The following is a 23,504-nucleotide window of genomic DNA, read 5'->3' on the forward strand; positions in this document are numbered from 1 at the left end:
TTCTTCTCACTTTCAACAACTTCTCCTTTAACCTACCACATTTTCTTCAGATCAAAGGTATAGCCATAGATGGGTCCCCACTACTTGTGCCTCTTCGTGGGATCTGCGGAACATTCAATGTTCTGGCCATACTTGGGCTTTCACTCACAACTCTTTCTTCATGCTGTTTTCTCGTCTCATCCAGAATTGTAAAAATTCATCAGTTTTATTTCCAATTTCCATCCTTCACTCACGTTCATCAATCCATTCTGACTATTCGCCTCCCTTCATCGGTCTCACTGTGCCAATCTCTGCTGATTGGCTATCTCCCAATATCCATTATAAGCACACCGATTATCACAGTTACCTTGACTACATCTCCTCACACCCTGTTTCCTGCAAGGCTTCCAGTCCATTCTCCCAGTTTCTCCTTCTCTGTCACATCTGTTCTGATGATGCTACTTTCCACTGAACTGCCTTCAACATGACCTCTTTTGTCCTCAACTAAGGAGACCCCTCAACACTGTGGTTGGAAAGGCCTTTAGGCATTTCAGCCTTATATCCTGCATTTCTGCCCTCACTGCTTCCGTTCCTTCCCAGAGCAACAATAGGGTTTAATTTATCCTTACTTTCCACCTCACTAGTTGCTACATTCAAAGGATCATCCTCTGCAATTTCCATCACCTCCAGCAGGATGCCACCACCAAACACATCTTCCTCTCTCCTCCACTGCCAGCACTCTGCAGGGAACATTCCTTCCATGACGCCCTGTCAACCTCTTCATCACTCTTAACACTTCCTCACTTCCCATGGCACCTTCCCATGCAGAAGTGTTATACTTGGCCATTCGCCTCCTGGCTCATCACAATCGAAGTCTCCAGAGACAGTTTCCAAGAGAAGCAGTATCATACTTGCGCTTCTTTCAATCAACTCTGCTGAGCTCACTGCTTAACATAATCTCTCCATTACACTGATGAGACTAAATGTAGTTGGGTAACCGCTTTGTGGATCACTACAATCCATCTACAGCAATGGTCTGACCACACCCCCACCCCACCCAATTACTTGCCATTTCAATATGCAGAGGTAGTAGGAACTGCAGATGCTGGAGAATCTGAGATAACATGTTGTAGAGCTGGATGAACACAGCAGACCAAGCAGCATTAGAGGAGCAGGAAGGCTGACATTTTGGGACTAGAGGGTCTAGACCAAACATCAGCCTTCCTGCTCCTCTAATGCTGCTTGGTCTGCTGTGTTCATCCAGCTCTATACCTTGTTATTTGAATAAGCCACCTTGCTCTCAAGTTAAATTTCTATCTTTGGGCTGCTACAATGTTGCAATGAAGCAGAACACAAACTTGAAGGACAACAACCTCATTTTCCATGTAAACACTTTACAGACTCTAAATCTCAATGTTGAATTCCACAACTTCAGAGCCTGGCCACTGTTCTCCATTTGTCTTACTTTGTTTCCATTCTGCCCTCTCCCATCGTCAAGCCATAACTTGTTTGTGTCTTGAAACTTTGGAGAGGAGCAATTCTTAACCCTTCTCACCCATTTTACATCTCTTTCTCCTTTTCACCATCATTAACAACCTCTTTGCCTTTTGCATGGGTCTTCTCTATCATCTGCCCTCTTGCTCCTCCTCCACATGTCAAGGTATATAAAAATGACATTTTCAACACCCTTCAGTTCTGAAGAAGATTTATACCAGACTTGAAACGTTAACTCTGTTTCTCTCTCTCTGCAGATACTGCCAGGCCTGCTGATTTTCTCCAGCATTCTGTAGCTGCTCCTAGATGTCACTAATATCTAGAAATCTATCTCTGACTTGAACATGTTCAATGTTTGAGCTGCCTCTTTTGCAGAGATTTCCAAAAGTCTGTCATTCTCACCCTATGTAATGGATAACCAGACTGCGTTTTATCCATCAGGTATGAGGTTGCTTTAATGACCTGTCAGGTTTTTACCCAATCCTGAATAATAAAAACAGACAGAAAGGTGGTATTCATCCTGCAAGTGCCTACGTGGTGAGTGAACATTATCCTCAGTTAGTCCAACTTTACTCACAGGTCTCTTGCAGCCGTTCCTTGTCGTATTGTGGGCTTTCATAGTCTTGGAGGCTGATCCTGTTCACCCGGATCCTGAGCCGACCAGGGACAGTGTGAGGGCTGGAAAACACAGTCGATAAGACACCAGTAAAAATGAAAACCTGTACCAGAGCCTGCGCCTAGCAGCAGGAGGGAGTGGAGATCTGAGTGGACCATCTTAGTGTCATGGATCCACAGGATTCTTGATTGGAATTTTTCACTCAATATTGCTGACTAGACAGAACTGCTGCTGTAGTGACACTGTTTTAGACAGATGCATTAATTTCAGTTACACACAATACCTTTTCTAGGAAATGTCTACCACGACCTAGCTAAAAGTACCTCAAATGTATATCAATTTAACATGCATTTACTATACCCTGCTACACTCCACACTCATGCTTCAAATGTAAACCATTTCCTTCCGCAACTTTCTAATCTAGTTCCCCATTGCCAACATCACTCTTCACTCATCTACATTCTCCACCTACTCCCTCACCTTCACATTCCACCCACCCCTCTACCAACTCTACCTAAAATACAGAAATGCAGTAAATTAACAGTACGAACGGCAGCAATGAATTTTGTAAGGATACGCACAAAATGATGAAAGGCTAAGGGATGTTGAAGACGTAATTTAACTGGAGCAGTGTGAAGTGATACATGTTGATGAGATAAAGAAAAAAAAAGTTGATGTAGATTTAAAGGGTGTAATGGACAGAGGGACTTATGTACACCAGACTTCAGCACACATGTCTGAAGATTGCAGGACATGTTGAGAAGATTGCTAGAAAGCGTACGGTTTTATAGACAAAGGCATACAAAAGGAAGTTACGCTAAATCGTGTAGTGCACTTGTTAAGTCTTAGCCAGAATATTTTGTTCAGTATGGGGCAGGAGGAAGCACAGCAGCAATGCCACTGGGCTACGTAACCTACAGGTCCAAGTTAAAGATCTGGGGTCATGAGTTTAAATTGCACAAAATGAACAGCTGGTGTTTAAATTCAATAAATATATTTGGAATTACAAGGCTGGTTTCAGTAATGGTGGTCATGAAACAATTGTTGTAAAAAAAAACAAACAGTCTGGTTGCTTCACTAACATCCTTGATTAGATTAGATTCCCTACAGTGTGGAAACAGGCCCTTCGGCCCAACAAGTCCACATTGCCCACCCAGACCCATCCCTCATAACCCACACACCCCTGAACACTATGGGCAATTTAGCATGGCCAATCCACCTAGCCTGCATATCTTTGGACTGTGGGAGGAAACCCATGCAGACACGGGGAGAATGTGCAAACTCCACACAGACAGTCACCCGAGGCCAGAATCGAACCCGGGTCCCTGGTGCTGTGAGGCTGCAGTGTTAACCACTGAGCGACTGTGCCACCCTGAAGGAAGGAGATCTACCATTTTTAGCCGGTCTGGTCTCAATGTCACTCCAGACCTACTGAAATGTAGTTGACTCTTAATTGCCCTTTAAAATGGCCAAACAAGCCACAGAATTCAGGGGCAACTAGAGATGGGCAACAAATGCAGATCTTGTCAGTGACACTCACATCTTGTGAAAGAATATTACGTTTGGGGCACTAAATCTTAGAAAGATGCCAAAGGTTTGGGCTGGAAATACAACTGAATTACCAGACTGGTTGCAGGAACCTTCGCTAATGTGGAGAGACCGGAGAAGCTGGGGCCATTCTCCTCTGGACAGAGAAGAAAGGGAGATAATTTGAAAGAGGTGCGCAAAATCATGAATGCTAATGACGTAACACAAAGATCGCTACGAGGGAATACATATTTAAACAAACTGGCAAAAGAACCAGGGGTTTCCAACTCCTACTTTGGAATCTGTTTTCCTGGGATGACTTGGGAACATGTGTCAGTGCTCAGTCCCAGCCCAGATAAATGGGAGGGATAGTAGCAGGGCATGCATTCAGCTGTACAACCACTTCCCAAATCCCCAAAACAAATATAATGGCTGCAATGGAGAGTGGAATAGGAGAAAGGAATCCAATATTGTCTTATATGGTCACTGGACTTGAAACATTTACTGTTTCTCTCTCCACAGATCCTATCAAACCTGCTGAGTTTCTCCAGCATTTGATGTTTTTGTTTGTTTCAGATCCTCAGCATCCCATTTTTTGTTTTATTTCTGATATTATGTTTTAATATCTAATTCTGTTCATCCTGTTATAGGAAGGATATTATTAAGTTGGAGAGAGTTCAGAAGTCAGACGACACCGGGTTATAGTCCAACAGGTTTATTTGAAATCACAGGCTTTCATCGCGCTGCTCCTTCATCAGGTGGAGTGACCTAAAGTCAACTGGCGAAGGAGCAGTGCTCCAAAACCTTGTGATTTCAAATATACCTGTTGGACTATAACCTGGTGTCGTCTGACTTCTGAACTTGTATACCCCAGTCCAATATGAGCAGTTCCACATCATGGAGAGAGTTCAGAAGAGATTTACCAGGATATTGCTGGGAATGAAGGGTTTGAGTTATTGGGAGAGACTGGACAGGCTAGGACTTTTTTCACTGGACCGTAGGAGGTTCAGGGGTGACCATGTAGAGGTCTATAAAATCATGAGGTTTGTAGATAAGGTGAATGGCAGGTGTCCTTTCCTTAGGGTGGGGGTTTTCAAGACTAGGGGGCATATTTTTACGGTGAGAGGATAAAGATTTAAAAAGGTTTTGAGGGACAAATTTTTTAAACAGAGAGCGATTTATGTGTGGAATGAACTTCCAGAGGAGTGGTGGATGCAGGTACAGTTACAACATTTAAAAGACATTTAGATAATTACATGAATGAGAAATGTTTGGAAGGATACGGACCAAACACAGGTAGGCAGGACTAGTTTAGTTTGGGATTATGGTCACATGGACTGGTTAAACTGTAGGGTCTATTTCTGTGCTGTATGACTCTATGCAACTAGGTTTTGAACATTTATTAAAAAGGATTCATACCAGTCATAGGTGAAGGAAAATAAAATAGGAGGTAAGCCATGATACTGGGCATAAAATAGCGCATTAAATTCAGTCTTACTTGGACATTGATTATACTGACATAACCATGGGTTTTAGACACAAAACACACACAATAACAAAACAGGACAAACTATATTATATAGGATATCGGGGATACAGCTCTTTGTTTTCCTCAATCCCTCACTCGTTGTGGTTTTTGATATATTGTGGCTTTGGTGGGTTTACTTTACAACGCATTGACGGAAAAAAAAGACAGCAAGGAGCAGGGCCAAGAATGCAAGGCGCGAGTACACAGAGAGCATTGTTACTCACAGAGTGAAGCTATCAGGAGGAGCAGAGACCCGTCTGTGATCAGCATGCTGCACCTTGTGGATACTGTAGGGAACAGCACAACACACCAGCCATGGACCAAGGAGGACCGAGGGAGAGGAACATACTATTTTTAGACAGTGAAGAAAGCAGAGCAAGGTCAATCATCTGCATGCATCAGTACTCAGTGTAGTACATGGAGGGGGCAGTGGTGAGATGGCAATGTCAATAGTATTCTGGAGGCAGAGGTTCAAGTCCCACCAACAGACTTGTGGTATTCAACTTCAATTAATTGATAAATCTACAATTGAAAGCTACTTTTAGTAATAATGACTGTGATAAGTTGTCATAAAATCTCATCAGGTTCACTGATGCCCTTTAGGAAAGGGGTTTGCTGGTCTGGCCTATAATGTGACTCCCAACACAATGGCCTAGCAAGCCACTCAGTTCTACCAAAAGACTACAGAAAAGTTCAGAAGAAATACAACAAAAATCATCCACTTTGACGCAGGCACTGGAAATGGTAACAACATAGTCAATCCTGCAAAGTCCCTCTTATGAACACTGAGGATCAACTACCAAAAATGGGTATGACATAGTCGTTTTCTCAGACACATATCTCATAAATAATGTCTAACACAATACCATCACTATTCCTAGATCTCATTGAAAGGACAGACCCATCAGAGGTGGCAGCTGTGGAGTATAAATAAGGTGACAAGTACCAGCAAGATCACCTCCAAGGCCTTTCACTATCCTGACTTGGAACAATATCATTGTTCCTTCCCAGCAGCACTGTTAATGACCCTACCATCCCTCCCTGCTGTCATCCTTCCTCCCCTAAAGAAATGTTGTGGTTCTAGAAGGCAGCTCACTGCCATCCTCTCCAGGACAATCAGGGGTGGCCTAAAACAATGGTTCCCACATCCTACAAATGAATTAAGAAAGATGAGGTGCAGGCAGTTCCCAGGTTCCTGAGTCTGTCCGCAAGGTAATTTGTACACAAGTCAGATCACAATGCAGGACAACACAAAGCAGCTGTTCATAAGTACTGGAAATGTGCAAATGTCAGGTATTTAAAATTACACCCCTGAGATTGCATTTGTAACTACAGAAGTTTGTAAATCGGTGACTCCCTGTGTCAGACTGAGGAGGAGATATTTAAAATTTTGACCATCTCATCCGAAAAATTCCATGGGATTGCTCAGTATCACTTTCTACTTCTTTAACTGAGTAAAACCAGACAGGATGGAAACCAGCATTGTACTCAAACATATTAATTATTCACCAGGTGGGTAAGGTCAAAATGTCCTCATAAAACTTGCAAACCATATTGCAAAGATATTTGTCCCAGTATATCCGGTCCAACTTGTACAGGTTCTGTCTCCCTCAGATCCTATCCCAACATCCAAAGCCTTCTCTTCTGACCATTTCATGAGTCATTTTCTCTGCCTTCCCAGTCCAATACTCATCATGTTCGGCATTTGGGATAATGTGGATAGTTTTACAATTGAGATCTTGTTTGTACTCAGATCTTCAAAGTCTTTCTGCAGGACATCATCCCTCCCTCGACCAATGTTGTTGGTACTGATTTGGGCCATGAGTATGATACCAGGGGATTTAATTTTATACAGAAAGCTCCTGAGAGGTCCATATTAAAAGACTTTGGAGATCTAAGCAGACACTAACTATTGGCTTCCCTTATCCATCATCTTTGCAACTTCTTCAAAAATACAATTGAATTTGTAAGGCATTGCTATTTTATCCTAAAGTTACACAATTGTTGGAGTGCAGAATGAAATCATTAGGCCCATCATGTCTATACTGGCTCTTGGAATGAGTAATGCACTTAATGTCATTCTCATGCTTTCTCCCCATAAACCTGCACATTTCTCTTTTTTAGATCACATTCTAATTTCATTTGAATGCATTAATTGGACCTGTCTCCACAGCAGTTTCAGGTAGTGTATTCCAGATCGAAACAGCTGACTTAACATTTGCTGACTCAAGAACTTCTCTCCTGTATCGCTTTTACGTCTCTTGCTGATTCTTTTAGATATCTGCCCTCGTGTTCTTGAATGAAATACTTTCAATCCTTTGTGCCCATTGCTTCTTCTTCAGTTCTCCGCCAGAAGCCTGGTCCAACCAACAGTACCATAACTGAAATCACTGCTATGGCAAAGAGGAAGGGTCCAAATTCACCCCAATCAGAACCAAGATCGAACCGCTCTAAGCTGATCTACACTGGCCATCCAGCCAACTATCCAGCACCCTCCTGCACTCAATAAATGAACTCCCATGTTCAGTTGCCCAATATGCTTTCTCCACTTATGTAACAATACACATATCTCCAAAACTTCTTCAACAGTGGAGCTGCTTAAGGCTGTGCATTCAGCCCCCTGCTATACTCCTTATACATTCACGGTTGTGTGGCCAACTTCCAACCAACTCCATTTATAATATTGCTGACAGCACCACTGTTTTAGGTTCGATTTCAAACAACAATGAAGTAGAATATAGGAAAAAGATTGAGTGTTTAGTGGCATAGTGTAAAGACAACAATCTCTCCAACAATGTCGGCAAAATGAAGGAGCTAGTCAGGAAGCAGAATGGAGGGCACGTTCTGTCTGCATCAATGGTGCTGATCAAGACTGTCAAGTTCCTGGGAGTGATGATCACCAACTACCTGTCCTGGTCCACCCATGTCGTCAGAACGATCGAGAAAGCACAATAACTTCTCTACTTTTTTGGGAAGCTAAGGAAATTCAGCATGTCCACAAAGACGCCTAACAAATTTTCTAGATGCAGTACAGGAAGTATCTTATGTGGATGGATCAAAGCAAATGCTCTTACTAAGACAACAAGAAACTACACGGAGTTGTGCTCATAGCCCAGTCCGCCACGCAAACCAGCCTTCCATCCACGGTCTCCATCTATAATTCCCACTGCTTCAGGAAAGCAACCAACATAATTAAAGACCCCTCCGACCCGGTTATACTCTCTTCCATCCTCTTCAATTGGTAGAAGATATAGAAGTTTGAATACACATACGAACAGATTCAAGGACAGCTTCTTTCCCACCTTTTGAAAGAGCCTCTCAAATGTTAATTCTGATCTCTCTGAACCTTCTATGCAGCTGTAACACTGTATTTTGCACTCTGTTCTATGACCCTGATGCACTTTGTATGGTACAAACTGCCTATAGATCACACAAAACAACATTTTTCACTGTATCTCAGTACATGTGACAATAATAAATCAAACTCAAATAATTCCCTCGAGCACCTGACGTTAAACTGAGAAAGAGGAGTTTGATACAGTTCTCAGAGCTAAAAGGATCAAAGGGTATGGGGAAAAAGTGGAAATACTAAGTTGAATGATGAGCAACTATTGTAACGAATAGCAGAGAAGACTTGTGTGCCTTGCTACTCCATTAGGTTCCATTCCATTTATAGAAACCACCCCAGCATGTGTTGAAACATGACAAACATGGATAAGGTGCTTGCACAGTATGTGTCCCATCTTCGAGGCTGTCAGTGGGCATCATTCAGGCCTTCTGTTCATTCTCTTCTCAAATTTTTAATTCTTTCCAAATCCATTTGGTCAAGTAATTTAAGAGAAGTTCATATTGAAATCTAATCTAACAGAGTCCATTATCTTTGAAAGTGAAGACAGACAGCGAAGTACTAATTCTTCCATATCTACAGTGTCCTTTGTTACATGTCCTTGAACATTCATTAATGGCTCAATAAGCATTGGCAACTTGATGCTCTTGACATATCTTAAAAAGGTTTGTTCACTTCCTCCCACAAATGCCAGTAATGACTTTTTCCTTTAGCCTTTTACTCATTTTCATCAGCTGTTCCTTGTGCTCCGTTTTGGTGAGCATTACATGCTATTAATCAATAGAGATATTTTTGTTTATAATCTCCTTGTCTTTGTGGTAATACTCTGTTCTGTTAACCATGAGTACAAATTTGTCTCCCATTTTCTTAGCTTGATTTTTTAAAAGCTTTCCAACTGCTTTCCTCAGCATCTCATCAACAGCCAATAACGTGAGCCAGTTTATGTATTCCGTGCCAATTTAGTGATTTGGTTCTTCTGAAATTGGGCATAAATTGTGAAATTCCAAGGCATTAATTTGTTTTTGAAAATAAAGTTTCATGTGATGTAGCTATTGCTGGCAGAGTCAACATTATTTTCTGCATTCTGTTCTACTACCCTGATGTATTTATGTAAGGTATGATCTGCCTATGTAGTATGAAAAACAACAGATTTCACTGTATCTCAGTACATGTGACATAATAAATTAAATTAAATCAAATAAAATCAAATCAAAATCACCCCAAAGCCCTTTGAACTCAATGATTTGCTAGGTCATTCCAGAGAGCAGTTAGGAGGCAACCACACTGTTGTGTGTCTGGAGTCACCTGTAGACAACACAGGAAAAGGACAGCAGATTTTCCTCCCTCAAGGATATTAATGAATCAGATGGGTTTTTATGACAATTGATGATAATTATCTTGGTCACCATTACTAAGACCAGCTCTCATTTGCAAATGTGTTTGTTGAATTTAAACTCCAACAGTTCAGGTGGTGGATTTTGATTCCAAGTCCCCAGACATGGGCCTAGTGACTTTACTACTATGCCTATACCACTTGCCCTTAGCCAACTGAAACTTCACAACATTTTCCAAGGAATGAACAACAAAAATTAAAAATTATGACAGAAGTAAGGTAAAGGAATCATTTGGGCTGACCTCATATTATAGAAACCACTGGGGTGGTTTAACCTGAGGACCACTACAGCTCAGGCAACGAGAGATCGTGAGATTGAAGTCCTTCACAATAACATCAGCCAGTGCGGGAACTGAACCCACATCATTGACATTACTCTGCATTGCAAACCAGCCGCTCAGCCAACTGAGCTAATTGACTCCCAATGATAGAAATAATTTATCCCACGAATTGAAGTAGAAAGTACTCACTCGTTCAATAGTGGCATGGAGGTTCTCCGCTTGCATTTCTGCACCATATTGGCCTGGTTCCTTAGGGAGATCCGGATGACGGATGGACTCAGGCGGCATGGCTCCCCATCCACCTGGATGGGGATTGTCTTGTAAGTGGTAAGAATCACCTCTCGACACTGATGGAGCCGCTCACCGTGACCCCCAACTTGCAGTGCAGCCTGAAGTAAACAAGACAAGTATTATCATAGACCCCAAATTGGGATGAATGTTCTCCAGACTGTAGACGCCGCAAGATCAAATCAGAAACAGGCTTTGCAGTGATAAGAGAACAATAATGCCCATGTATCGGTGTGTTTGTGTATGTGCTTGTTATATATGTTTGTGTGTGTGTGTGTGTGTGTGTGTGTGTGTGTGTGTGTGTGTGTGTGTGTGTGTGTGTGTGTGCAGATGTGTGCGTTTGAATATATGTGCCTGGTCTGTGTGTCTATGTCCATGATAGTGTGTAGCTGTCTACGATTTTTCTGGGATTGAACACATGAATATTGTTTTTGGTTTAAATCTAGCAGAGTCTGATGGCATTTAATTTTAAATTGACCTCTTATAAAACAGGGGTTTGGAAAACTCACTTTAGTAATCCGAAAATTAAAACTCACCAGAGATGCCATCGTAAAGCCAATGACCTCAATGCATCCATCATCATGACGCTGTGGTTCAAAGTCTCGGTGATCTCCAGGATTACCCCAAGGCATTGTGCCTGCACAATACCTGCAATAGATAAGCCTTATTCCAGTATTCAATTCATTCCAATTCATTGTATTGAAGGCACTTCAAGTTATTTTTATAGTCATAGAGTTGTACAGCATGAAACAGACCTTTCGGTCCAACTCGTCCATGGCAATCAGATATCCTCAATTAATCAAATCCCATTTGCCAGCAATTGGTTCATATCTCTCTAAACCATTCCTATTCACGTACCCATCCAGACGCCTTTTAAATGGTGGTTTTAAAAAAGCATGTCAATACATTGCTCCCTTTTAGATATTTTACATGAAGAACATAGAGCCAAAAATTCCTGTAGATTGGAACGGCACTGTTGTCCTACAGGGGAAGGGAGGAGAATTTTGTACGGAGCACCAGTTTCAAACTACCATTAAAAAACCTGGAAATGATGGTCAAAGGTTTGACGCCTGTCAGTCATCTCCTCATAGAAGAATACAGCACAGAAAAAAATCTCTTCAATGAATCATTAAAGGGAAGTATTTAGAGTTTTTGGGGTTACGGCATGAACTTAGGAAAAGCTTACCTTGTTAGGCCTAAAGGAGTAATGAAAGGGGCATCACACAAGATAATAGGGGACAGACTAGATTTTTTTGACATGTTCCATGACCATCCTGTCTTTAATTGCTCCTGCCACCCGCCCAGTAGGTGTAGGATTTTACTGTGTGTACTGGCAAGCAGAGATACCACGGTCGATTTCAATCCTCCGTAGCCCAACAAACTTCCAGAAAGTGCATTGTTAGATAACGGGCAACCCTGGCTGAAGTCAGCCAATTCACTGAGGATTTCATTTCTCTGGCTGAAGCTGTTTGTTCCTTAGTTCCAAGCCTCCAAGGGGTTCCTTAATTAATCCTGCATTTGGGAATTTATTTCCCTTGCTCACCTGGGGATGTTGAGGAAGACGATACACTGGAATTTCAGATCCTGGATTCTAGGAGTCAAATCAGTGCCGTCACACTGGGATTAAAGAGAAAAGGAGATTGTGTATTTATTGCATCACAGGGTATTTGACTTAATGGCCAGGGATCCAACATTACAGATGCAGATGACACATGCATAGGAGGAATATTACGTGTAGACACTGAGCCTATTGTTTTATGCATTGATTGCACATTGTATACAGGAAGTTGATTTACAGAAGTGTAGACTTGTAAACAGACTAATTTTATCAAATGCAAGGCAATGTAGGTCTGCACAATAACCATGTAGATTGCTAATTGTGCAGGTTAATGCATACATATAAATGACAGTTGGTGATATTCGCAGATTAAGATCAAACTGTAGGGCACATCCTTGTCCTTTAAGCAAAAACAGTAAAGTTGAGTGTAAGCCCATTCAGTTCATGTACCAGCTGAGTTGAAGATCCTGCCCTCTCAACCTCACCCCTTTCCTGCAGCCTGGTGACCTTCAGGTTAAACTCACCAACAGTCACATCTCCTTCTAATGAGAGACTAGCTACATGGTCCTTTATTTTTACCTTTACTCCATTAAGGTAAGTCCTTAACTCAGTCTGCTGATACAGCATCCTAAACTTTTCTTCATGGCAGTTTTATGTCAGCATTGTTTGCTATTGCCTTTCACTCACTATGGTAGGGTGAGGAGACAGGTCCACACTCTATCTTTCAATTTGATGATCTCAAACAGAAATCTGTTGTGTGATACCGTATCAAACTACTTTTGCATGTCCATACACACCATATCAACAGCATTACCCTCATTGACCTTTGCTGATACCTCTTCATATAACTCCAGGGAGTTGGTTAAATATAATCTTCCCTTAAGAAATCCATGCTGTCTCTCCCTAATTAACTCACATTTCCATCTGACCATCAATTCTATCCTGAATTAGTTTTTCCAGAAACCATCTCTTCTTTGAAGGTAGCCTATTATTCAGCTACAGTTTTTCCCAAAAGTTTTTGACTCCAGTCTGCCCAGCCCATCTCTGTTCTTGCCAAATTGCAGTTAGCAGTCCATCAGTTAATTATTCTCACTCTGAATTGTCCATTGATATTTACCAACTGTCATCCTATAGCTAATGATTCTATGATCACTACGCCCTGTATATTCCCCCACTGAGACTTGATATACTTGGCCCGCCTCAGTCTTCTAGCATTGCTCTTTTCATGTTGGACAGAACACATGCAACTTTGCTGTAACTCCCAATCTCATTGACTATACTACATTCATTCAAATACATGCACAATTACTCTGGTTCTGAATGTTTTCATTTCTCCCTTACTCCAATGCCACCAATTAAATTGTTATTAATGATTCTAGCGTTATATGTCTCTCCCAGTATTCTCTGCACCCTGGTACTACTCTCTAATATTCTCTCCTGGTTCCCACACACCTGCAGACCACACTAGAATGGAAAGCTGATTAGCAAGCAAAATCGTTTCAGGCAGGTAGTGCAGAACCCAGCACTACCTGTCTGACTGCCCTGAGATCAACTATTTTCTATCTGCATCTTACCCCATCCTACAACGTGTTCACCATTCTAAACGGATTAATCAGGTTGTCCTTTGCCTGGTGATTCTTAACCATAATTTCAGTTGTCACTCGAACTCTGAAGGCTGAAGCTTGAGTTTCTGAAACTTGTGACAATTTGTGTATAGGTGCTTTACTAAGTCATGTGAAATATGCATGAATCTATACATGCCCCATCACCAAGCTGCCTTGTTATACCTTAAGTTTACTTTTGAACTATATACTATAAACTAGAGAATGGACAGCAGAAAGTAGAATTACTCACCCATCAGCTCCTTCTCCTGTGTCTATAAATTGGATAGTTATGGGTGAATAAGAAGAGTAAACACCAAATTCTACACAGGATGAAAATGCTTCAAGGAAAAGGCAAAGCAGTACCTATTATTCTTCCTCACCTAATTCCCAGAAGTCACCAAACTACATACACCATGTTTAAGTCACACTTGATGTTAGGTCAGATTGGGATGCTATATTTATATATTTTAAAACTAAAGTGTTAGCTCAGCAGCAATTACAGGTCAAACTAAGTACCTTAATTAATTAACTGCAGCCATTCTATAGTGGATAATTTATATATCACTGTTTAGGCTGTAGCTCCTGACTTTAAACAGTAACTTGATAAAATACCAAAAAAAGTTTTAAAAATCCAATTCCTTATGATTGTTGTTGTATCTTTCTGACAAGCTCCCATTATTCTGTCCATTACACCCCACACTATCAACTGTTTACTTTTAGCAGAGTGTACATCACTCTCACTTCTGCCTTTAAAATTTTCATCTCTACCTAAAGTGGTTCTACATCCTTGTTTCCTGAATTTAGGTCATACCTCTGTATTATGCTAATATCATCAAAATTAAAAGAGCTGACCCTCCATCTTTTCCTAAATTTGTATTCTTTCTAAATGTCCTATTTCCTTCAATATTCAGTTTCTGATCTGCATCACCCTGCAACTACGTCTCTATAATCTCTATCAGATTAATCAATTCTGAAAGAACTGCAGATGCTGTAAATCAGAAACAAAAACAGAAATTCCTCGAACATCTCAGCAAGTCTGGCAGCATCTGTGCAGAGAAATCAGCGTTAACATTTCAGGCCGAGTGACCCTTGCTCAGAACTGATCATAACCAGGAAAATGTCAGTATATATGCAGAAGATAGGGCTGGGGAGGTGATAAGAAGTAAACAACAGGTGGGGCAGAGCCCAAAGAAAGAGAAGTTAGACAGAGAAAGGAGTGGATATCAATCTAGCTAGGTGGGTGTATTAAGGTGGGGACGCAGAGAAATAAAACTGAGACCTTTGCTGAGTACAAAACGTTCAGAACGAGAGCAGAAGTTCAGGAGGAATAGTAAATACACAACACGAAGTGAGGTTGAGGGACGGGCTGGAGTCAGAGGGAAGGGGAGGGGAGAAAGGTTCTGGAGGGCTGTGGGAATCTCTAGGTTCTTGCATCTTGTGTTCCTTGATGCCTGAAAGGAAAATAATTTTTGCTTCCAATTTTTACCCCTCTCTCACCTTCATGTGGTCCACCTCTGACTCCTTCCATCCCTTCATTAACATCTCTGTTTCTATTCTGAGGGATAGACTGGCCACCAACATCCACTATTAACCGACCAGCTCCCACAATTACCTGGACTATAAATGCTCACGCCCTGCTTTCTGTAAAGCCTCTAATCCATCCTCCCAGTTCCTCTGTGTTCATTTCATTTGTTCCTATAATGCCACTTTCAACAAGGGAGCCTCCAAAAATATATACCCTCTTCTTCAATGAAGGATTCCCCTGCACTGTTGTTGACAGGGCCCTCAGCTGGATCTGACCCATCTCCCGCACTTCAGCCTTCATCCCTTCTCTTCCTTCTCGTAACAGAGATAGGTTCCCCCTTGACATCACCAGCATCCACATCCAGAGGATCATTAGCTTCCATTTTGGCCACCTCCAGCGAGATGTCTCCAACATGCATATATTCTCCTCACCTCCCTTGTTAGCCTTTCACAGAGACTGTTCCCAACAGGACACCCTGGTCCACTCTTCTTTCACTCCCAACATCCTCCACAGCCTCATGGCACCTTCCGCTACAACTAAAGTAGGTGTGTACCTTGTCTGTTTACTCACTCCATCTTTAGTATCCAAGGGCCCAAATACACCTTCCAAGCGAAGCAGCGCTTTTCCTGCACTTCATGCAATCTAGTCTACTGCATTACAATGTGGTCTCCTCTACATTAGGGAAACAAAGTGTTGACAGGGTGACACTTCACACAACATTTATATTCTGTTCGCAAAAACAACCCTGAACTTTCAGTTGCCTGCCACCTCAACACATCACCCTGTTCCCTGGCTAATGTCTCTGCCTCAGGCTTGCTGCAGTACTCCAGTGAAATTCAGCGTAAGCTGGAAGAACAACACCACATTTTCCGCCTGGGGACCCTGTAGCCTTCCTGACTCAATATCGAGTTCAATAACTTTAGGGCTTGAGCTGTCCCATGTCCTTATCCCAACCCTACTCTGTACGTTATCATCTAGTCTGCTATTAAACACCACCCACTGTTAGCCATTGACAGTGCCCATTAACAGCTATTCACTCTCCTTGCCAAATCGTTAAACACTTATTTGCCTGTCCAATTGCTTTGGGCTCTATCCTCACCTATCATCTAATCCTTACGTCCTCCCCCGCCTTATCGTCTGCATAAAAACACTTTTCTTGGCTACCATCAGTTCTCAGGAAGGGTCATTCAACCCAAAATGTTAATTTCTCTCCATAGATGCTGCCAGACCGCTGGGCTTTTCCAGCAATTTCTGTTTTTGTATCAGATTGTATTTATTTATTTCTACTTGTGTTAGCAGTTCATCCGATTTATTTTAAATACTAAGTGCATTTAGATTCAGAGCGTATAAAAGTGTCTTTTTTTAGTATTTTAATAACCTGGATTCTTATCCATTCATTTACTTTTAGCTCGTTTTGTCTACCTTTCCTGTCACCGTCATTTATCATTTTGAATACTAATTGCTTTATCTTTTGCCTTCTCTCTGCTCTTTGATTTACTATGTCTTCCCAAATTTGTTTCCTTACCTCACAACATAGTTGAAAGCTCTCTTCACGTCCCTACCTATGCAGCTCAATACAACACAGTCTCAGCTTGGTTCAAGTGTAAACTGTCTCTAGTGGTACAGTTTTCTAAGTGAATCACAGAAATGGTCAGGACGTGAGTGGAATCATAAAATCCCTACAGTGCAGAAAGATTCTGCACCACCTTCTGAAGAGCATCCAGCCCCGACCGGCCATTACCACCCCTCCCAATCCCTGTAACCCCACACAGAGTTTTTGACCATGGCTAACCCACCTAAACTGCACATTCTTGGACACCACAAGGCATTTTTACTGGAATGTCCAAACAACCTAACCTGCACATCTTTTGATTATGGAAAGAAATCGGAGCACCCAGCAGAAACCCATGCAGATATGGGGAGAAAGTGCAAACTCCACACATACAGTGACCCCGGGCTGAATCACACGTGAGTCTCTAGTCTCTAGCACTGTGAGGCAGCTGTGCTAACTGCTGATGTGTAGGATATTTGGATACAGAGGCGACTCCAACTTCCGATTCAGATAAATGATACCATAAAACCAAAAGCAAACCAATCTCATGGAGTCCACTACTCAAATTGAAAAGCGGAGATATCATCTTAAAATAACCGGTGACAGTTTTCACAATTAGCAATTTCTACATTGCTTCAATTTCTACATTTGCTTCAAAGAACAAAGAAGGACGAAGTATAATACAGCACTGGAACAGGCATTGTGGTCCTCCAAGCCTTCATTTTACCCTTCCACACTAAAACTGTCTTCACTTACAGGATCCATATCCTTCTATTCCCTTCTCATTCATGTATTCACCCAGGTGTTTTCTGAATGCTGCTATTGTGTCTGCTTCCACCACTTCCACTGGCTGCGTGTTCCAGGCACTCATCACCCTTTGTGTGAAAAACCTGCCTTGCACATCTCTTTTAAACTTCCCCTATACATCTTGAACCTGTGTCCCATAGTAATTGACCTCCTCCACCCTGGGAAATGTCTCATACTTTCCACTCTTCCAAGCCATTCATAATCTTATAAACTTCTAAGAGGTTGCCCCTCAACCTCCTGTGTTCCAGTGAAAACAAACCCAGTCTATCCAACCTTTCTTCATTGCTAAAATCCCCCATACCAGACAACATCCTGGTAAACCTTTTCTGTACCCTCTCCAAAGCATCCACATCCTTCTGATGGTGTAGTGACCAGAACTGCACACAATATTTCAAGTGTGGCCTAACAAAAGTTCTATAAAGCTGCAGCATAACTTGTCAATCCTTATACTCAATAGCTTTGAGAAATAAAACTTACCACCACTCTGACATGTTTGGATAAATCACGAGAGCTTCTCTGCAGAAAGTCAGAAAAGGCTGCCTGAAAGAAAACATTACAAATATTGGTAAGTTTGTATATCCCATGCAAGTATACAATGTCCCTTCTCGTTTTCCTCAAAACAGGGAGAACGTGTGCATTACTGCAGTGATCGATTCTGGAGCAGTGAGATAGACCCTAAATGTCTAGAGTCTTCTGTTTGTAAGTCTCCTCACTTCATATACCAAAGCTCTTGCAAAATGTTTAGGCAAAAATGACTTCATAATTTTGAAGTTACAGTTGATCCCCACCCTCTGAAATGAAGGCTTGATTTTCCACAGTTCCAGAGTATCTGCATTCAAATTCCATCATGCATGTTGGAGAATTTGAGTAGTTATCTTCCTTAAAAAAACACAGTACATAAAGGGATGAAAAACTGCTTCCAATGGCTGGAAGACCAATAATTCAAGGTTACCGATTTAAAGCAACAAAAGAACTAGAGGTAACATGCTAGTTCAGAAGTGACAGTGCAGTTGTGGTTGCCGCCCTAAGGGAAGGATGTGTCTGTGTTAGAGAGGGTGCAAAGGAGATTAACCGGAATTAGGGTTAGGGTATTGTGTCTGTGTCTGGAGCTGGAGCAATTCAGCTATGAAGGAGGACTAAGTAGGCAGGGACTGGTTTCCTTAGAGCAGAGATGGCCAAAGGAGGAGCTGAATGCATTGTAAACAATTGTGAGGGGCATTAGTGAAAGACTCAGTATCCAAGCGGCATCAATTTAAGGTAAAGAAAGAGGATCATAGAAAGGATTTGAGAATTTCTTTTCATCTAATCTGGTGTTTTTAAACAAATCTGACTCCATCTCGACACCAATGTGTTTGATACTTAACCACCCTGTAAGATCATTGTCTAACCATCTTCTCTGGAACTAAGGAATGGAAACAAATATAAGCCTTGTGAGTGAGTGTGAGAATTAATTGCGCTGAGACCTGGACCCAATGGGCCTGGTGCAACACTGAGTCAAATGGACCAGTGTGATATTCCAAATGGCCCAGGTTGCAAAGTGTACAGCACGTTCTTCTTAATTAACACCCTCCTGACAGTCATTGTCAAGACCTGCAATTGATCATACAAAGGTTTTGGGGATTTTCAGCATCTATAGGAGCCATGACAACAGTTAGCACTTTCAGGAAATTTAAAGAGGAAACTGGAGATGAAAGCAACAACCAACAATGTGAAGCAGACTGGGATGAGTGTGCAGTAGGTCAGCAGCACTGTGAAGCAGTCTAGGAGGTTAGAAGAAGATCAAAGCTGGGAACTAAATATTCAGGGATATGTCACTTTTCAAAAGGACAGGGATGAAGGAAAGGGTAGTGGAATAGCATTGTTAATATGGTTGGAATAAATACAATAGTAAGAAATGATCTTGGATCAGAAAATATGATTGGAGGTAAGAAATAAAAAAGAGAAAGAAGTCAATGGTTGTGGTGATCTATAGGCCCCCTAACAGTAATTATATGATGGGATAGAGAATAAATCAGGGGATAATTAGAGAATGTAACAAAGGCAGTATATCACTCACTGGTGACTTTAATCCTCATGTTGATTGGACCAATCAGATTGGCAGAGGTAGCTCTGAGGAAGAATTCATAGACAGTATTTGGAACGGTTTCCTGGAACAAGATGTGGTGGATCCAACCAGGGATCAGGTTATTTTGGATTTGGTGATGTATACAAATGTCAGAGTAACAGATCCCCTCAGGAATTGTGACCGTAGCATGAAAAAATTTAGCATTCAGTTTGTGGGTTAGAAATGTGCTTCAGAAACAAGGGTGCTAAGCTTAAATAAGGGTATTAAAAAGGAATGAGGGTAGAGCTGGCTGGAGTGTGCTGGAAAGGGGTTTAGCAGCAAAGACAATTATGGAAAACTGGCAGATATTTGAGAAAAAAGGTCACGGCTCACAACAAAGATGTATCCTAGTGAGGAAGAAGGATTATAGGAAGGGGATAAACCAATCATGGTTAACCAGGATAAGCCAGAAGATTGGGAAAGTTTTAAAAACCAACAAAAGACCACCAACAAATTAATAAAGAGGGAGAAGTTAAGTTTTGAAGCTACACTTGCAAATAATACCAAAATGGATGGCAAGGGCTTCTTTAAATGTATGAGGAAGAGACAGGACAAAGTTAATACACAGCCCTTAGAGAATGAGGTGGAGAAATAATAATGGGGAACCGGCACAGGGGCTGAATATATACTTCACATCAGTCTTCACAGTAGAAGGCACTAATGGTATTCCAAAACCACTAAATATTCAACAGGAAAAAAAGAGAAAAGGCAATAAATACAATAAATATCACTGGAGAACAAGTGTTAGGGAAGCTCATGGGGCTAAAGACTGTTAGGTCTTCGGGACATGATGAGATGCATCCTAGGATATTAAAGCAAGGAACTACAGAAATACGTAATGCAATAGCAGTGGTTTTCCAAAAGTCTTTGGAAAAGTTCCAAAGAATTAAAAATCTAACAATGTTACTTGAAAAAGGAAGGAGACATTAAGAAAAACAGGTACCATAGGCCAGTTAGCTTGACGCCTGTTACTGGGAAAATGTTACAGCCTGTTCCAAAAGATGTAATAGCAGAGCATTTAGAAATACATAATATGATCAAGAAGAGTTATGGCTTCACAAATGGGGAACTATTCCTAACAAGTTCACTAGAATTCTTTGAGGTGATTAAAGCAGATAAGTAAAGGGAAAGCAGTGGATGCAATATAATTAGATTTTCAGGTGTATGATAAGCTACTAAACATTATCCTACTTAAAAAAAGAGACCATAGTAGTGGAGGTAGGACATTAACAAAGGTAGAGGATTGACTAACGAATAGAAGACAGAGAGATAAAGGGGCATTTTTGGGATGACAACCTGTCGGTAGTGGTATGAAATAGGAATAAGTGCTTTAGCTGCATTATTTACAATATATTTTATTGACTTGAATGAGGAAAGTGAATGTACTATAGCCAATGGTGTAGCAAGTCAGCATCACTGCAAAGCAGACTGGGATAGCAGACCAGCAGAAGGGTAGTGTCAGGAGATAAAAGCAGCTGCATCGAGTCCCTTCAACCTACTTCTGGTGATCAGAACTGCAGTGTGATGTCACAGGAAAACAAGTAGCTGGTTGGTAGGTATTTAATGCATGTCACTTTTGATTGGCCAACTGATTTAAATCAGCAGATGTCATTACAGCTAAAGGGTGCAGTTAAGAAATTCATTTTTAAAATAACTAAAGATCTAAATTAATGAAGTGAATAGAATAGAGATGGCTGGGCTTACATGTTGCTACTGTAGTAAGTGGGAGCTGGTGTGATTCACAGTGACCTGAGCTGCACCACGTGTTGGCTGTTTGTGGAACTTCAAGTCGATTGATGAGCTGGAGTCCGAGCTGCAGTCACTGTGACACATCAGAGAGAAAGAAAGGTGCCCGTATACAATGCTTCAAAACACAGTCACATTCTTAGATTATTTACACAAAATTTAGTTGCAGTGAGGAACAGGGGGATGTGACTGTGAGTGAGGCAGGCATAGGGATCCAAAATTTAACTTTTGCCCTTGTCCAATAGGTATAAGATGAGAGCACAATCCGGAGAGAGGATGTACAAATTCAGCACAGGACCATGGTCCAAAGGATTTTCAAGTGGGGACAGAGAGGTGAAATGTAGTATGAATATGAGATAATAAAATGTGAGGCTGGATGAACACAGCAGGCCAAGCAGCATCTCAGGAGCACAAAAGCTGACGTTTCGGGCCTAGACCCTTCATCAGAGAGGGGGATGAGGAGAGGGAACTGGAATAAATAGGGAGAGAGGGGGAGGCGGACCGAAGATGGAGAGTAAAGAAGATAGGTGGAGAGAGTATAGGTGGGGAGGTAGGGAGGGGATAGGTCAGTCCAGGAAAGACGGACAGGTCAAGGAGGTGGGATGAGGTTAGTAGGTAGCTGGGGGTGCGGCTTGGGGTGGGAGGAAGGGATGGGTGAGAGGAAGAACCGGTTAGGGAGGCAGAGACAGGTTGGACTGGTTTTGGGATGCAGTGGGTGGGGGGGAAGAGCTGGGCTGGTTGTGTGGTGCAGTGGGGGGAGGGGACGAACTAGGCTGGTTTAGGGATGCAGTAGGGGAAGGGGAGATTTTGAAACTGGTGAAGTCCACATTGATACCATATGGCTGCAGGGTTCCCAGGCGGAATATGAGTTGCTGTTCCTGCAACCTTCGGGTGGCATCATTGTGGCAGTGCAGGAGGCCCATGATGGACATGTCATCTAGAGAATGGGAGGGGGAGTGGAAATGGTTTGCGACTGGGAGGTGCAGTTGTTTGTTGCGAACTGAGCGGAGGTGTTCTGCAAAGCGGTCCCCAAGCCTCCGCTTGGTTTCCCCAATGTAGAGGAAGCCGCACCGGGTACAGATGGTATATTAAGGGGAATAGATTCTGGTCTCTGTAGCAAAAGACAGGGAGTCCTGAGGGTGGTGTTGCCTAACTACTGCCAAGGTTCAGGAAGTCTCTTCTACGTTGGAAAGGAACTTGGAGTGGGAAGGAAAAGATCCATTTGTCATTGTCCATGTAGGTGCCAACAATGTAGGTAGGACTAGGAGAGAGGTCTGTTGAGGGATTACGTGCAGCTTGGAGCTAAATTAGAAAGCAGAACTAAAAAGATATTAATCTCAGATTACTACCTGAAACAATTACAAATTGACCGAGGGTAAACAAAATTAGTGAGGCAAATGCATAACTCAAAGACTGGTGTGAGAGAAATAGGTTCCCACCCACGCCCTCCAACTCCTCCAGAACTTCCAATTCCCCAGTCCCCAACACCTCACTTTTACTATGGACGTCCAGTCCCTATACACCTGCATCCCCATGCAGATGGCCTAAAGGCCCTCCGCTTCTTCCTGTCTCGCAGGCCTGATCAGTCCTGCTCAAATGACACCTTCAACTGCTTAGTCGAACTTGTCCTCACCCTCAACAACTTCCTTTCAATTCCTCCCATTTCCTACAGACAAAGAGGGTGGCCATGGGCACCCGCATGGACCCAAGCCATGCCTGCCTCTTTGTAGGTTACGTGGAACAATCCCTCTTCCAAAGCTACACTGGCCCTAAAACCCACCTCTTCCTCCGTAACATTGATGACTGTATTGGCGCTGCGTTCACTCCCACAAGGAGATCGAACAGTTCATCCACTTCACCAACACCTCCCACCCCAATCTTAAGTTCACCTGGGCTATCTCTAACGCCTCCCTCACCTTCCTGGACCTCTCTCTCTCTCCATCTCAGGCAACAACCTAGAAACCAATATCCATTTCAAACCCACCAACTTCCACAGCAACCTAGAATACACCTCCTCCCACCTACCTTCCTGCAAAAACGCCACCCCCTATTCCTAAATCCTTCATGTCCATCACATCTGCTCCCAGGATGAGGCATTCCACTCCCGTACATCTCGGGTGTCCTCATTTTTCAAGGACCGCAATTTCCCCCCACGG

At 42.2% G+C, this 23,504-nt stretch overlaps 1 protein-coding gene across 1 annotated transcript in view; it reads right to left on the minus strand.

Annotated features, from left to right (window-relative positions):
* The window catches only part of dgki (diacylglycerol kinase, iota), a 193,083-nt gene that overhangs the window by 56,382 nt on the left and 113,197 nt on the right, over positions 1 to 23,504 (minus strand). Inside the window, exons 17-21 of the mRNA XM_059652275.1 lie at positions 17,976 to 18,038; positions 11,996 to 12,069; positions 10,989 to 11,100; positions 10,354 to 10,553; positions 2,051 to 2,151 (exon numbers count right to left, since the gene is read on the minus strand). Of these exons, the coding sequence (XP_059508258.1) occupies positions 2,051 to 2,151; positions 10,354 to 10,553; positions 10,989 to 11,100; positions 11,996 to 12,069; positions 17,976 to 18,038 (550 nt within the window). The remainder of the gene's footprint in view (positions 1 to 2,050; positions 2,152 to 10,353; positions 10,554 to 10,988; positions 11,101 to 11,995; positions 12,070 to 17,975; positions 18,039 to 23,504) is intronic.

The sequence above is a fragment of the Stegostoma tigrinum genome, chromosome 18 (genome assembly GCF_030684315.1).
Source record: "Stegostoma tigrinum isolate sSteTig4 chromosome 18, sSteTig4.hap1, whole genome shotgun sequence".
Classification (NCBI taxonomy): Eukaryota; Metazoa; Chordata; class Chondrichthyes; order Orectolobiformes; family Stegostomatidae; genus Stegostoma; species Stegostoma tigrinum.